At 38.2% G+C, this 17115-nt stretch overlaps 1 protein-coding gene across 15 annotated transcripts in view; it reads right to left on the bottom strand.

Annotated features, from left to right (window-relative positions):
• MIA2 (MIA SH3 domain ER export factor 2) overlaps nt 1-17115 on the bottom strand; it is a 110676-nt gene that overhangs the window by 72592 nt on the left and 20969 nt on the right. For 6 of the 15 annotated variants that reach the window (XM_045059849.1, XM_019832953.3, XM_045059846.1 and 3 more), the window contains exon 7: nt 3192-3323. In XM_045059849.1, coding sequence (XP_044915784.1) covers nt 3192-3323 — 132 coding nt within the window. Of the gene's footprint in view, nt 1-3191; nt 3324-10624; nt 10874-10976; nt 11405-11444; nt 11825-12767; nt 12925-17115 lie in introns of those variants that run through there. The other 9 variants (XM_045059855.1, XM_045059856.1, XM_045059860.1 and 6 more) reach the window with 7 other exon arrangements.

The raw sequence follows: 17115 nt of genomic DNA, 5'->3' as shown, positions 1-17115 counted from the left end.
AAAGAATCACTAGCATCAAAGAGAGTTACCAGATACTGACAAAAGGTTCAATCCACCAATAAGAGATATAGCAATTCTAAACATGTATCCATCTTATAAAATATGCTCAAAATATGTTAAGCAACAATTGCAGAATTACAAAAAAATTATAAATCTATCAAGAGAGTGAAATTCAGTCAAATTCTCTTCATTCTTGATAGATAAAATAAAGGAAACAAGAAAAGAACAAGAATATAATACATGAACAACACAAATTAGTCTTCCCCTAATTGATGAGACACAGAATGATATACATGTATTTGCTCTCAACAGTAATCAGTGGAAAAGAATAAAAGAAAAAAAGATCTACACAGTCCATGCATTTGAAGTCTTAATATGTGGCATGGCAGATGAGCAGGAAAATGGTTGTATCTTGGAGTTAAAATTAGACCGAATCTTTACCGCATTCCAGGCAAAAAATTACATTCAAGATGGATCAAGGACATGTTAAATGCAAAATTTTCAAAGAATTTCTGTTCTCTGATAGCAGACAAAAACACGGTAAGGAAGATGAAACGATGTTTCATACTGCGACACTGGCAACAAGGATAGCTTAAAAGGTACAAACTCACAACTAGTAGCAAATAAGCCCAGAGATCTAATGCACAGTATAGTAACTATAAATAAACAACACTGTATTATAATCATCAAATCTGCTAAAAGACTAGAACTTAATTATTCCAACCATAGAAAAAAATTAACACATAATGTAACAGAGGTGCTAATTATCACTAAAATGGAAATTATAATGTATAAATATATCAACATTTATAACATTAACATGTGTACACCTTAGATTGAGAAAATGTTACATGTCAAGTATACTTAGACAAAAACAAAGAAATTATGAAAAATATTTTAAAAAGGAAAAAAAAAACAGGTGTGCTCAGTTGGTTAGGCATCCAACTCTTGATTTTGGATCAGGTCATGACAGCACAGAGCCTGCTTGGGATTCTCTCTTCCTCTGTCTCTGTACCCCCAAAATAAATAAATAAACATTTAAAACAGAAAAAAGAAAAAGGAAATGGAAAATGGACAAAAGATTTGAGGAGGCAGTGTACAAAATAAACAAATGGCCTTTTAACACATGAAAAGATGCTCAACCACTGTGGGAATCCAAGAAATACAAATTACAACCACAATAAGAAAATAAATGCATACCTTCAAACATGGCTAAGGTTTAAAAGTCAGTCAATATCGAGTGTTAGTAAGTACGTGAAAACAACTAGAACACTCATTAATTTCTGGTAAAAGTGTCAACTAGTATGAAGACAACTTTGAAAAATAAATTTGGGGGGCGCCTGGGTGGCACAGTCGGTTAAGCGTCCGACTTCAGCCAGGTCACGATCTCGCGCTCCGTGAGTTCGAGCCCCGCGTCGGGCTCTGGGCTGATGGCTCAGAGCCTGGAGCCTGTTTCCGATTCTGTGTCTCCCTCTCTCTCTGCCCCTCCCCCGTTCATGCTCTGTCTCTCTCTGTCCCAAAAATAAATAAAAGTTGAAAAAATAAATAAATAAATAAATAAATAAATAAATAAATAAATATGGTACATCTACTAAAACTGCGTACATCTACATATGCTATGATGCAGCTATCTCTCTCCTAGTTATATAAACAAGAGAAATGTATACATATGTTTCCCAAACAGCCCATAAAAATGTACATAGCAACACTTTCCATACTAGCCCCAAACTGGAAACAACCCAAATATTTATCAACAACAGAATGTTAAATAAAATGTGGCATATTCATAATCAATCAATCAAACTAAAGACACCATCAAGAATATCTAAACTACTCATAGAAAAATGGCAAAAGACCTAAATAATTATTTCCAAAAAGAACAAATACAAATGGCCAATGAGTTTATTAAGAGATTTCAATCTACTTGGTGATCAAGAAATTAAAATCAAGACTATGATAAAACTCCATTTTATACCCACTCAAAATGGCAATAATAAAGAATGTCAACAATAACAAATGTTGGAGAAGAAAGAGAACAAGTGGATCTCTAGGAGCTCCTATATATTGCTTGTGTGAGTGTAAACTGGTATAGACAATTTGGAAAAGAATCTGTCATTATCTTTTCAAAGTAAAACCTCCACATACCCTATAACCCAGTAATCTCACATGAAGTTTATTCCCAAGAAAAACTTACAAATATACTACAGGAGGCATGTATAAGAATATACACAGCAGCACTATTTGTAACAGAAAAAAATGTGGAAATAACCCAGATGTCCAAAACCATAAAATCTACATATAAACTGTAGCATATGCTTACAGTGTAATATTCTAAAGCACTCAATATGGAAAAAACCATAGCCCCATCCAAATAATGGATAAATCTTAGCAACAGAGGATGGACTAAAAAGTTCCAAGATATGTCTTATGGCATTATACCAAATAAGATTATATATTATACTTGAGAAATATATGTAGATATGACCACCAAAAAAAAAGAAAAAAAATTTAAGGCATGGGAATAATAAACACAGGATCCAGAACAAGGTTACCTCTAGCACAAGGAGAAAAGGGGATGAAATGAGGGAAGATCACCTAATGTAAGTGATAGTCCATGTTTTGGTTTCAAGCTGAGTGGTAAATTCACAGATTCTTAGTATATTGTTAACAATAAACACAGATTAAAATAAATAAATAGATAGATAGATAGATAAATAAATAAATAAATAAATAAGAAATACAGGTAGGGTATTAGTGTAGAATACTTCTACAAATAAAGTCTTTAACATTTTTACACTTAGAAAAATTCTTCTAAATCCATATTCAATTTCTAGTAGCCACACATTGACACGAGGAATACACATAACAGGCTAATACGTTTGCTTAAAATAAAAGATTTCTTTTTTTTTAACTTTTTTTTAAATGTTTATTTCTTTTTGAAGGAGAGACAGAACATGAGTGGAGGAGGGGCAGAGAGAGAGAGAGAGACAGAATCCAAAGCAGGTTCCAGGCTCTGAGCTGTTGGCGCAGAGCCCAACACAGGGCTTGAACGCACAAACCGCGAAATCATGACCTGTGCCAAGTTGGACAATTAACCAACGGACCCACCCAAGAGCCCCAAAAGATATATTTCTTATGTTAATTGTTCAACCTGAAGACAGATGAATATGCTCTTAGTATTGGTTACTTACCGATCGAAAACTTCTCCACAAAAACAAGAGAACAGCAAAAACTCCAACAACACCTGCACATATTACCATTTCCCATGGGAAACCATAGGGATTAGGACCTGGTCTCATATCTTCAGGCAACACTGCCACAACCTTCAAGACAAAGAAAATTAACTTCTTAAAAATGCACGTTTGATAAAAAGTGTCGATTACAAACTGCTTGCTATACGTGGAATGTTTGTGGCCCCACAAAATTCCTATGTCGCAACCAAATCCCCAGTGTGATGGTTATTTGGAAGTGGGGCTTTAGGGGTGGTGATTAGATCATGAGAGTGGAACCCTCATGAATGGGATTAGTGCCCTTATAAAAGAGACCACAGAGAGTTCCCTTGACCTTTCCACCATGTGAGGTTATAAGAAGAATGAATCAGGAAGCATATCCTCACCAGACCCAGGATCTGTTCCGCCTTGATCTTGGCCTTCTCAGCCTCCAGAACTGAGAACAATGTTACTTGTTTAACAGCCACCCAGTCTGTGGTATTTTATTATAGGACCCCACATAAACTAAGACACAAACATAAGTACAGGTTTATGTGTAAACACTCTTAACACCCATTTCATGAAATAAGCTGCCAGACTACCAAACAGAAGGTATCACGTGTATTTTTCTGGCAATTTTCAATCATCAAGTGATGAAAAATAGCAGTATGGTGAAACGCAATGATTTCAAAACTGGAGTTCTACAGAGATGCCTCAGATTTCCGAGAATAAGAGGAGGAGAGATGGCCAAAGAAAGAATCTGAGCTCAGGTGTTCTTATCCTGCTATCAACCAGTTTAGGTTTTATGTACAGAATATACTGGGTTCCATTTAAGATTTCCCCATGGGGGGGGGGGGGGGGGGGAATAGATCTGCAGCTTAGAGAAAAAAAAAAGTTTGAAAACCAATGATGAAGCTTTGGGTTTAGAATCTGAATGCCTCTATCTTCCCTATTTCTGTGGCTCCATTCTCTTATCTATCATGGGATTAATGCTGTTTGAACATGCATGACAGGTACTCAGGAAAGGTTAACCATTTCCATCAATCCTCTTTCAAAGACCATGATCTTGTAACCATGGCCTTTCTATACTACTTCTCTCCCTCGCAGGTCTTCAGCACAAAACAGCTTAAGGCTTTTACAATTCCTTCTATATTTCATCTTTCTCTGGGTCAGCTCATTATTCATCCTCACCCAATGGGGTTATTCTTTTCTTTGTTACCAGGCCCCAAACATTACTCAAACACAGAAAGGAGAATAGTACGGAGAAAAAGAAAAAGTCCTTTTAAGAAAAAACCTGGAGAAAAAGAAAAATGTCCTTTTAAGAAAAAACCTGCAGTCTAATCAGGTCTGTTTCTTTCCAGCGTTCAACCCAAAACCCGTATGAAAAATCTTTACTTTCTAAGATCTTTCTACCTAGAACAACACCCTTTAATGTCTATTCTCATTTCCCAGATCTGTTTTATAACTCTGATCCATATTAAGTACCCCTTCCAAACTACTGTCTGTTGTTCATTAATCTGTATTAAATAAACCTGATTATACCTCTTCTAAAAAAAAAAAAAACAAAAACAAAAAAACAAAAAACAAACCTTTAATTTCTGCCTCTCCCTACATTACCCCCGTTACTAGTTCACCAGAAATGTGTTAGTATTTTTTAAAAATTTCCATCAAAGAAAAGCCCAGGACCAGATGGATTCACTAGTGAATTCTACCAAAAGTTTACAAAAGAATTAATTCCAATCATTCTCAGACTCTTCCAAGAAACAAAAGAGGAGAGAACTTTTCCTAATTCGTTCCATGAGGCCAGTATTACCCTAGTATGACAGCCAAACAAATATAACACAGGAAAAGAAAAACACACATCAATATATGATGTAAATGCCAAAGTTCTCAACCAAATAATAGCAAACCAAATCTAGCAGCATATAGAATGAATTATATACCATGACCAAGTGCCATTTATACCAGAGTACAAGGTTGGTTCAACAAATAAAAATAAATCAATATTATATACCATATTAGTAGGAAAAAAAATCACACAATCATCTCAATAGACACAGAAAAGACATTTAACAAAATCCAACATCCTTTATGATCAAAACATTCAACAAATTAGGACTGAAGAGAATTTTCTCAACCTGATAAGGGACATCTATGAAAAACCAACAGCTAACATCTTACTTATGAAAAACTGAAAGCTTTTACCTCAAAGCTGGAACAAGGGGGACACCTAGCTGGCTCAGTCAGAAGAGCATGTGACTCTTGATCTCAAAGTCATATAAGTCTGAGCCCCACGTGTGGTATAGAGATTATATGAATAAATAAATATTAAAATAAAATCAAGAACGGGGCGCCTGGGTGGCACAGTCGGTTAAGCGTCCGACTTCAGCCAGGTCACGATCTCGCGGTCCGTGAGTTCGAGCCCCACGTCAGGCTCTGCGCTGATGGCTCAGAGCCTGGAGCCTGTTTCCGATTCTGTGTCTCCCTCTCTCTGCCCCTCGCCTGTTCATGCTCTGTCTCTCTCTCTGTCCCAAAAATTAATAAACGTTGAAAAAAAATAATAAAAATAAAAAAATAAATAAAATCAAGACCAAGAAAAGAATATTCACTCTCTCCATATTCACTCAATATTGTACTGGAGGTTCTGGCCAAGGCAATTAAGCAAGAAAAAAAAATCAAAGACACCTATATTGTAAAGGAAAAACTAAAACTACCCCCATTTGAAGATCACATAATCTTACATACAGAAAATCCTAAATAATCTTAAAATTCTAAAATAAGAAGTCTTAATAAGAAACTATTAGTGCTAATAAACAAGGTCAGCAACATTGTAGGATACAAAAATCAATACAGAAAAATCCGTCCTATTTTCTATACAATAGCAATAAACAATCTGAAAATGAAATTTAAAAAATTGCTATTTACAATAGCATCAAAAAGAGTAAGAGACTTAGGAATAAAGCAAACTTTATACTTTGAAAACTACCAAACACTGTTGAAAGAAATTTAAGTTCTAAACAAATAGAAAGACATTCTATGTTTCAAATTAGAAGACTTAATACTGTCCTGATGGCAATACTCCCCAAATTGATCTACAAAATCAATGCAATCCCTATCAATAGTCCAATTGCCTCTTTTGCAAAAAAAAAAGGACAGACTGATCCTAAAATTTATAGAGAAATGCAAGGTATATAGCAGTTCCTTCTCTATAGCTATATAACCATACACAGACAGACAAACGAAAAAAAAAGAAAAGAAAACAATGTTGGAGTACTCACACTCCCCTATCACAAAACTTGCCATAAAGCTATCATAATCAAGACAGTTTAGCAACGGCCTAAGGATAGACATATAAACAATGGAACAGAAATGAGTATCCAGAAATAAATTTATGGTCAACTGATTTTCAACAGCAGTATCAAAATAAATCAGTAAAGAAAGAACAGACTTTTCAACAAATGTTACTAGTACAAGTGGATCTCATATCATAATTCGAAATGGGTCACAGACCCTAACGTTAGAACTAAAACTCTTAAAAGCAATCATAGCTGTAAATCTTTGTGACCTTTTTTTTTTTTGGAAGTTTATTTATTTATTTTGAGAGAAAGGGGGGGGGGGAGGGGGAGGGAGACAGAGAGAAAGAGGGAAAGAGATAGAATCCCAAGCAGGCTCTATGCTGTGAGTGCAAAGGCTGATGCAGGGCTCAAACTCACCAACCGTAAGATGAAATCATGAGCTGAAATCAAGAGTCAGAGGCCTAACCAACTGAGCCACCCAGGATCCCTGTAACCTCATTTTAAGCAATGGTTTCTTAGATATGACACCAAAAGCACAACCGACCAAAGAAAAAATAAATTAGTTTTCATCAAAATGTAAAACCTTTGTGCTTCAAAACTTTTTTACTGTATTTATTTATTTTGAGAGAGAGTGCACAAGCAGTGGAGGGGCAGAGAGAGAAGGAGAGAAAGATAGTCCCAAGTGGCGCTCAAACTCACAAACTGTGAGATCATAACCTGAGCTGAAATCAAGAGCCGGACAGTTAACCAACTGAGCCACCCAGGGACCCCAAATCTTCACGCTTCAAAGGTCACCATCAAAACAGTGAAAAGATGGGGCACCTGGGTGGCTCAGTTGGTTGGACGTGCAACTTCGGCTCAGGTCACGATCTTGTGGTTCGTGAGTTCGAGCCCTGTCAGGCTCTGTGCTACCAGCTCAGAACCTGGAGCCTGCTTCAGATTCTGTCTCTCCCTCTCTCCCTCTCCCTCTCTCTCTTTCTCTCTCTCTCTGCCCTTCCCCCGCTCACTCTGTCTCTCTCCCTCTCCTTCAAAAATAAATAAACATTAAAATAATAATAATAATAAAATAAATTAAATAAATAAATAAAAATTAAAAATAATAATTTTTTTAAAGTGAAAAGACAATCCACAGACTGGGAGAAAATATCTGCAAATCATGTATGTGATAAGGATCCTGTATCCTGAATATATTAAAAAAACTCTTATGACTCCAACAACAAAAAGGCAAATAACCCAACTTTTTTTAAATCGGTAAAAGAAAGGAATAGATATTTCTCCAAGGACGATACACAAATGGTGAATAAGCATATGTACAAATACTCAATATCATTAAAATTAGAGGAATGGAAATCCAAACCACAATGAGATACCACTTTACACTCACTAAGGTGGCTAAAAACAAACAAAAAAAAATTATTGGAGAGCATGCAGAAAAATTAAAACTGGTGGAGACATAAAGTAGTGCAGTGTCTGTGGAAAACAAAAACTTAAACGTATGGTAAATATGACCCAGTAATTCCACTCCTAAGTATATACCCACGAGAACTGAAGACATTCACAAAAAAACTTATACACAAATGCCCACAGCAGTATTACTCATAATAGCCAAAAAAGTGAAAACAACCCAAATGTCCATTAACTATATGGATATTCAAAATGTGGCATATCCATACAATGGAATATTTTTCGGCCATAAAAAGGAATGAAGTACTATTACTAGCTACAATGTGGATGAATCTTGAAAGTATGCTAAGTAAAAGAAGTCATAAAGGCCACACATTACAGGATTCCATTTACATGAAATGTCCAGAATTGACCAATTCATAGAGACAAAAAGTAGATTAGTAGTTGTCAAGGGATGGAGAGAGGGGAGAATTGAGAATGACTGCTAATAAGTACAGGGTTTCTTTGGGGGGTGATGGAAATATTCTGGAATTGTGATGGCTGCACAACATAGTGAATATACAAAAAAAAAAAATCACTGGACACTATAGGGGCACCTGGGTGGCTCAGTAGGTTGAGCGTCCGCCTTCAGCTCAGGTCATGATCTCACAGTTCATGAGTTCGAGCCCCACGTCGGGCTCTGTGCTGACAGCTCAGAGCCTGGAGCCTGCTTCGATTCTGTGTCTCCCTCTCTCTGCCCCCCCCCCACTCATGCTGTCTGTCTTTCTCTCTCTCTCTCAAAAATAAATAAACATTGAAAAAAAAATTTAAAGATAAAAAAATCACTGGACACTATAAAAGACTGAATCTTATGTGAACTATAGCTGAACAAAAAAATATTTTTTAACTAAAAAAAAAAAAATTAAAAAGCAGAACGATGTTGTGCCATCCTAGCCCCTAGGCCCATGTGGTGAGCATAGCAGTTTTTAGCAAAGAAATCATCCAGGTAAAAATACATTCACAGGAGAAAAAATTCTGCAAGAATTCTGCAATTCCTCATGTGTCTCTCCATTCACAGTCCTATAAAGACTAAGTTTTGATTATTGTTTTTAGTGAAGAAAAGGAAATATGTACAATCAGAAATCATCACTCATGCCACAATATACTTCTCTTCCAATAAACCCTCTTTCTGTGAATGAAGAAGCTGCCATAGCCAGAAACCTGGGAGTCATTCTAGATGCCTTCTCTCTCTCATTCTTCACATCCAACGGACAAAATCCTACCCATTTTGGCTCTTAGCTACTAAATATTTTCCCCATTCAATATCCTCTTCTTTATCACTACTTGACAACTCTGTCATCTCTTCCCTACACCCTGTTTCTAGTTTTGTTTTCCTTACATTTCATCTACACACTACTATTAGGAAGCTCTATTTAAACTGAAAGTCTAACCACTGAAATTCTTCAAATGCTCTCCAGCACCTACATCAACTGGAACCTACTTATGTCTCCAGCAACCATTATTGCACATCATTCCGAGCCCAGTTTGTACTCTAGTAAAACTGAGTTCCCTGCACAGACGATGTTGTTTCATGCCTCCTCTGCTTAAGCTACTTGGTTAGCCTGGAAAGGCTTTCCTAAACACTCAAGAAAATACAATCTCTCCCACCCTTCAATTTCCTTAGCACTTTCTGTGTATGCTTTGATAAGCACTTCATCGGTTTCTACTTTGTACTGTTGTTTTTTTTTTTGTCTTCTCTCCTTTAACAGACAGCATGATACCAGAGGCCCAAACTCAGTCCATTTAGATTCTCCACAGAACTGTCATACACACACACACACACACACACACACACACACACGCACACACACACACAAAATCACTATACACGCTATAATTGAATGACTGAATACCATAACAGTATTTTTAATACAGATAACAAGAAACCAATAATCGCAACTGCCCCAATATTTTAAAAGACTTTTTAATGCAAATAGTCTAAAACATAGGGATAGAAGTGCCCCAAAACATGTCACCAAAGACACCGATAAACACTTGAGAAAAATCTATGCAACCTGATTATAAACCGATCTTAAAAATATATAGAAATTTTGAACACTGGGAGTTCAAGATCTCCAGATTTTACATTAGCACGACGTTTTATACTAAACACACACAGAGAGAGAGAGAGAGAGAGAGAGAGAGAGAGAGAGAGAGAAACGAAGAACAATCTCAAGGTAAAGTATCTCAAAAGAGCATTCTTTAGTAAAAGAAAACGCAGAATTATAATCCCAACTCCCCATCCAGGCTTAGGTGTCCTTTCAAGACAACTAGAAGTTTCAGCACTAATGGGAATTCATTTCAGAGGATCAGTCCTTAAGTTTCTCACAGTGGGAGAACCACGTGTCACTGACCCGTATTCAAAATAAATAACATGACGGAAAGGGAAATCGTTTCAGGAACCCGAAAACATTTAACACACCTTTGCAAAATCCCGCTAGGCAAATGCTCTTTTCACCTTCCTGTTCTCCGAGTCCCCTTCCATCACCTAAAAAACCACCTAAGCCGCCTATGAACCAGCCTCGGACACAGGCCCGAGCCCGACAGCAGGTGAGGACTGGCTTCAGGACCTCTAGCCACGGCCGCTCAGACCTCAAAGCCAAAGTCGGCGGCTTCCTTCCCCAGGAGGCTCCTGCGACCCCTGGGCCAAGTAACACTGATCGCGCCTGGACTCACCCTGCGTAGCTTTTCCAGGACCAGACCCAAGTACGACTGAGGGGCAGACCCGGGCCCCTCCATGGCGCCAAGGCTGCCTCAGCTATAGCGGCCGCAGCCCGGGCCTGGCGGAGCCACAACAAGCAGCAGAGAACACACAGCTTTCAGTCCGGAACCCAAACCTGCACCGGGCAACAGGAGCAGACCACTGCTGAGCCGGCTGCGGGGGGTTGCTGGAGAGAAAGAAGCCGACAGGCCTCAAGTGTGCAAAGCTCTCCAAACGGGAAGCCTCGCCTCTAGTTACACTCTATGTTCTGAACATCCGGAGGTCCATACCCATCCCTCAGGAGCCTGCAACTAGCCCTCTCCTCACCGTCCACCCCTCGATTTGGTTTCGGCCAGGCCGAGGCGGGTAGGCTGGGAGGCGGGGACGCCAGGATGCGGTAAGTTTCCCCTCCATCTTCGCGCGAGGTCCGTAGACGTGTCCTTGCCTTTCGTTCTTAAAGGGGCCGGCGCTCTACCTGGCCAAGCCGACCACCCTTGGAAGTGGAGGGTCTCGAGGCAGAGACAGTGGAATTTGGCCTCAGGCTCTGCGCTGTAGTGTGGGCCACTAGCCCAGAAGAGTGGGGTTACGGCTCAGGACTCTCCCCCCCGCCCCCAAAATCTGGCCGCAGTAGCGGCGAGGCTTCTCTTGGAGATCCCTAGGCGTGAAGCCTTACGGGGTGAACGCGGCGCGGCCCCTCGACCCAAGGGCAGACGCCAGGCCAAACACCAGCTCCCAGCACTTTCCTCTCGCAGAACGTCAAGAGTCACCCCCACTGAAGCCCTGACGGCATCGTACCCCGGGGAACGCTGCTGGCCCGAGGAAACCGGCAGCCGCCTTCTTTCCAGTCAGAAAATGGCCTGCAGGGCCCGTGCCTGTGCGTACTGCCAACCGCGTCCGGACTTTGGACTTTGGACAGGAAGGCGTCTCGGGTCAGCTGTGGTTCAGACAGAGTTTAACCTCTCCCACGCTAGAGAACTTCGATCGGGTCTCCACTGCCCAGAGGAGGTTCGAGTGGTTTACGCATGTCTACCTAAGTTACCTGGGCACTTGCTAGACAGAACTGCCTTAAACTCTATGAGCCCCTCGTTGCCCAAATGCCAAAGCAGACCCCTGTGGACCTTGGCTGGACGACTGCTGTTCTCCTCTGAGAAGGGGAGCAAAAAGTAGCAGCTGAAAGTAGCACCTTGCCTTCTAAATTTAGGACCCTATTTTTAGGTATGTCGAATAAAGTACGGAGGGCTGGATTTCTTCGTGGGAGACTTTTAGCTGACATAGGTGTAAAGGATAACCCCTGGGTCTTCCTTGCCAGCAATGATAATCCTCAACAAGCTCGGCTTTCTACAAGTCCTCAGGGAAGCGACAAAAAGGAGCAGATGCTTCTTCCTAAACAGGTCACCCGAGAAAACTCAATAGTTGAACAAAATCTTGAATCCTTAGGAAATTTCCCTAATGTAAGCTGGCAGCAACAATTGTGCCAGAAAGAATTTAAAAAAAAAAAAAAAAAAATGGCCAAGTTCACAGCAAATGATTTGAGGGCCCAAATGGGGCCTAGTTTTTTGGAACTCAAAGTGCTCTCTTTTGCCACATCAGCCTAAGGAGTTTCAGGAACAATCGGTATCAGAAACAGAAATTGCTTAATAATTCTCCATTTTTAAGATATTACACAACCTTCATATATGCTGGTCAGTGTGTATTGAAATTAAATTACGTTAATAGCTTATTAAAGTCAAAACAGAAGCATAACCAGAATTTTATACTTAAAATTTCAGAGAATCTTAGAACAATGCATTTAGAGCATTGTATTACTTGATAAAAATTCTTTAATGTCTGAACATTTTCAGGAAACTAAAATCATTTTCAGCTTTCAGGACTTATTTATAACCTAAAACATTTTTTTAACTCTTTTGCCCACCCCTAAAGCAGTCTGTGCCCTTTTCCAATTTTTCAATAATTACCATTCCAAATATTAGGAACATAGATTAGGGACAAAAGAATAAACGAAGTTTTTGAAAACTCTAAAAGATTCCCCTGTAGCAAAAACACAGTAAAACTTAAATTCGGTGCCAAATTCAAACCTAATTTCTCTTTTGTACACTTAATAGTCATATAGAAACTTACCTCTTCCTCTAGATCTTTCAATTCCATTTTTTAAAAAGTTCATGTTAAAATATCTTAACATATAAATAAAGTTCTACTAAGTTCCCCATATCCTTGAGAAAGATGTCAGATTCTAATACATCCTGCACTCTTCTGTTTAACACTGACTGATCCTGTTTTGACACTTGTGTGGTAAAGGGGTACTGTAGGTGGAGTTGTGACTACCAACCTATAATCCAATTTCATGGACATCACTCCTTATTAAATTTTTTTTCCTTAAATGCCATTTGCATTAGTATCCTCTTACAAATCTACAATTGAAAAGAGATATCCTGAATTTGATAACTGATAAAAGTTAAATTGAATGTTTTATTTATAGTCTATTCATATAGAATACATAGTTTTAACTATATAAAAGACATTCAAAGATTGTTCTCAAGAAGACATGGGATTTTGCTGTCTTATCTAGGCCTGCTTTGAAGGAAATGGAGAACAAATGCTCCTATGTTAGTCACAGTAACATTAGAAACATGCTAACCAGTAAACTTTGTCCTCAACCTAGAAATTGATTTCCCTTATGCGGGCCCTATTGCAAAGCTGTAAGTACTAGTTACGCCCATTTAATTAAACATAATTAAACGATGTCGCAGGCTATAGGATCTAGTCCCTCGGAAGAAAACCAAACATGCTGAGCCACGCTTTCATTCTGTGTACTAGCGATTTAAGAGTTGTTCTCAGAGCATATTGAATCAGGAGTTACGTGTTGAACAAGAGCTAGGTAATTTCCATTGTTTACTCCACATATAAATGAAACATTCTAGTTAGGAATAGATAAATGTTAGAATTCAAAGAGTCTCCTCAATTATGAAATAACCTAGATAAAAAGTATTAATTCCTATTACAAACAATTCAAAGAAAGTTATGTTGTGTACAAAATCTAACTGAAATTACTAACAAATAGAAACAATTACCTGAAACATCTAGATAAAAGAAAAGGAAACCCTTTCACCTAAATTTAACTGGAAAATTGCTCAGATTTTCCATTTACTTGCAGCTTTTCAAAACTATGTTATGGGAGTTTAGTAGATGCACGAAGATTGTTAGAATTCTAGACCTGGCAGGAAGTCTTCAGGACATTTGGTTCAAATATTATGAACTTAAAGCCCTATAAAGCCCGAACAGGTGAAATAAATGCAGGGAAATGAAGAATTCCTGTGTATTGAATGCAAGCACTATTCCCCTTGAGTTTTTTTGGCCATGTGAAAATGAAAGACTATATATTACAGTCTTCTACTTTTTCAAGAGAACCCAGAAATTCAGATTTTTGTATTAACTCACCTTTTAAATGTTGGCAACTGGTTCATAATTTTTTAAACAATGCACAAGTCAGCTTTAACCAGCAGTCTGTCATCTGGTCTCAGCTTCTGATGCTAGAGTTTTAAACTTGAGACTGCCCTACAGAATAAGTGACTTTCCAAGGTCACGAGATAATTTTTTTTTAAATATTTTTTTAATGTTTCTTTATTTTTGAGGAAGAGAGAGAGAGAGACAGATTGTGAGTGGGGGAGGGGCAGAGAGAGAGAGAGAGAGAGAGAGACACAGAATCCAAAGCAAGCTCCAGGCTCTGAGCTATCAGCACAGAGCCCGACATAAGGCTCGAACTCCCAGACCTCGAGATCGTGACCTGAGCCAAAGTCAGACGCTTAACTGACTGAGCCACCCAGGCACCCCAAGGTCACAAGATAATTAACACAAAACTAAATTCAATATTTCATGTCTAAAAAATGTCAACCAAAATAAAGTAAAATGTGTTTAACTATATCTACTGAGTCCACAAAAATAAACATACTTAGCATAGCCTTTACTAAATAAGCACTTAGGAGCAGTGAATATAGCATACTGATTAATAAATTATTGTTATTTTTTAATTTAGTAATTTCACTAGTATAATTTGAGAGGGAAGGGTTGACATGGGAGGGATGTGTCAAGAGGACATACAAATAAGCAGAACTAATTCCATGGGGAGTTGTAAGTTTTATTATATCTTTTTAATTTTTTTAATGTTTATTATTTATTTTTGAGAGACAGAGTGTGAGCGGGCAATGGGCATAGAGAAAGGGAGACAAAGCAGGCTCCAGGCTCTGAGCTGTCAGCACAGACCCACACAGGGCTCGAACTCACAAACAAACCACGAGATCATGATCTGAGCAGAAGTCAGATGCTTAACCGACTGACCCACCCAGGCGCCCCTATTATGACTTTTTATAATCATTACTATTAGTTTTTCTTTTCTCTTATGATGGAGAAGATTTCTAAGTAAAGTTTTTAATCAACATCTTTAAGACCAAATCATACAGAGTAAATTAATCACTATTCTGGGCTTATTTACCAGGTAAGGTCAACTCTCTGGAACTTAGCAAATAAATAAAGTGAAGAGGAAGCCTCTGAAAACAAAATGGTATATGTTATTAAGCCCAGTTTTCACTAAGATTCTTATCACAGTCACCACCATCTAGAAACCTGGTAATTTCACCCAAGCTAGAAACCTGGTAAGTTATCCTCACTTTTCCATTTCCCTCCCATGCTACATTCAATCAATCATTAAATCCAATGAATTCTGTCTACAAAAGATCTATCTAGTTTGTCCTTTCAATTATTTTAACAACCACCATCAGATATTAGATCAAGAGTTTAAAAACGTGGCTAGTGGGCCAAACTCGATCCAAAAAACGTTTTGTCTGACCAATATGGTACTTCTTTTTGTTTGTTTGTTTTAAAGTGTATTTATCTATTTTTGAGAGAAAGAACAGAGGGGAGGGGCAGAGAGAGAGGGAGAGAATCCCAAGTGGCATCTGTGCTGACTCAGGGCTCAATCTCACACAGTGAGATAATGACCTGACCTGAAATCAAAAGAGTGAAATGCTTAACCACCTGAGCCACCCAGGTGGCCCCTAGTATTTCTTTTTAATGTGAATATTTGCTAGCATTAAAAATCAAGAGATTTCACACAAAATATCCACATCTCCACTTTTCTTGAAATATCAGAAAATCTGGTAAAACCAGGCTAAAGGTAAATAGCAGCTACATCCTTTGGAGAAAGCATACACACTCTAGTTAGTTACAGTTCTCATCTTTACCTATGCTTCACTCATTTCATTTGAGTTTATATACCCTGTTTTAGACCTTCACCATTTATTTCCTAAACTAATACAATAAGTCTTCCTTTTAACATTTTATTTTATTATTTTTTTTAAGTTTATTTATTTATTTTGAGAGAGAAAGCAAGCACAAGCAGGGGAGGGGCAGAGAAAGAGGGAGAGAGAGAGAATCTCAAGCAGGCTCTGCACTCTTAGTGTAGATGTGGGGCTGAGTGCCTGATATGGGGCTCAAACACACGACCCTGTGATCATGAACTGAGCCGAAATCAAGAGCCAGGCACCCAACCAACTGAGCCATCCAGGCACCCCTAAGATTTTATTTTTAAGTAATCTCTACACCCAATGTGGGGCTTGAACTCACAACCCCAAGATCAAGAGGCGCATGCACTACTGACAGCCAGCCAGGCACTACCCCACCCTTTTTTTTTTTTTTTTTTTTACAGATTTTACAATGCAATAAATTCTTGACCAGGCCCGCCTTTGGTCTTTACCTGTTTAATCCTTATTTGATATTTGATAATATTGACAGATAGACTTTATAAATGCAACTTTTTCATTTTACTCACTGCTTAAAACTTCAATAGTGCCCCATTATCTACAAGATAGAGTTCAAATTCCTATTATAATATTTGAAGCTATTCTTGATTTAATCCCTATATAATCTTCATTATCATCCTATTTTTAATTAGACTAAATTGGTTATAATTCTCCAAAAATGCATGATCTATTCCACTTACTTTTAAAAATGCTCTCTCCTCAACCTAGAATGCCCATCTTTTCTTTGTGTGGCTAACTCCTCCTCTTCCTTCAAGGTAAGCTCAAGTATGATCTCTGAGACACTTTCCCAGGCTTCTCTTCCCCCACCATATCCAGGTACCACTTCTGGTCAGTCTACTAGAGCATCCGTAGGGTGATTAATGTATCAGTAGCCTCCTTTGTCTATTACAGAACTGTATTATAATTATTGCTTTTTTTACCTATGTCCTCCAACTAGAGTAAGCTCCTTAAGGCAACTACTGTTCAATTACATCTTAAAATGTAAGAAGATAAAAGTGCTTCTTCAATTATTTATATGTTAGAGTAGATGAGAAAAGGAAATAACATTTGTAAAAGGCCTTCTATGTGCCAAGTACTATAGCTAAGCCCTGTGGAATATCTCATTTACAATAAATGAGATAGGATTTAATAGGATTTACAATAAAGGGGTGCCT

This window comes from Felis catus, chromosome B3, assembly GCF_018350175.1.
Source record: "Felis catus isolate Fca126 chromosome B3, F.catus_Fca126_mat1.0, whole genome shotgun sequence".
In the NCBI taxonomy this organism is placed as follows: domain Eukaryota; kingdom Metazoa; phylum Chordata; class Mammalia; order Carnivora; family Felidae; genus Felis; species Felis catus.
Note: the sequence above shows the minus strand (reverse complement) of the source record. Positions and strands in the feature narration are given on the sequence as shown.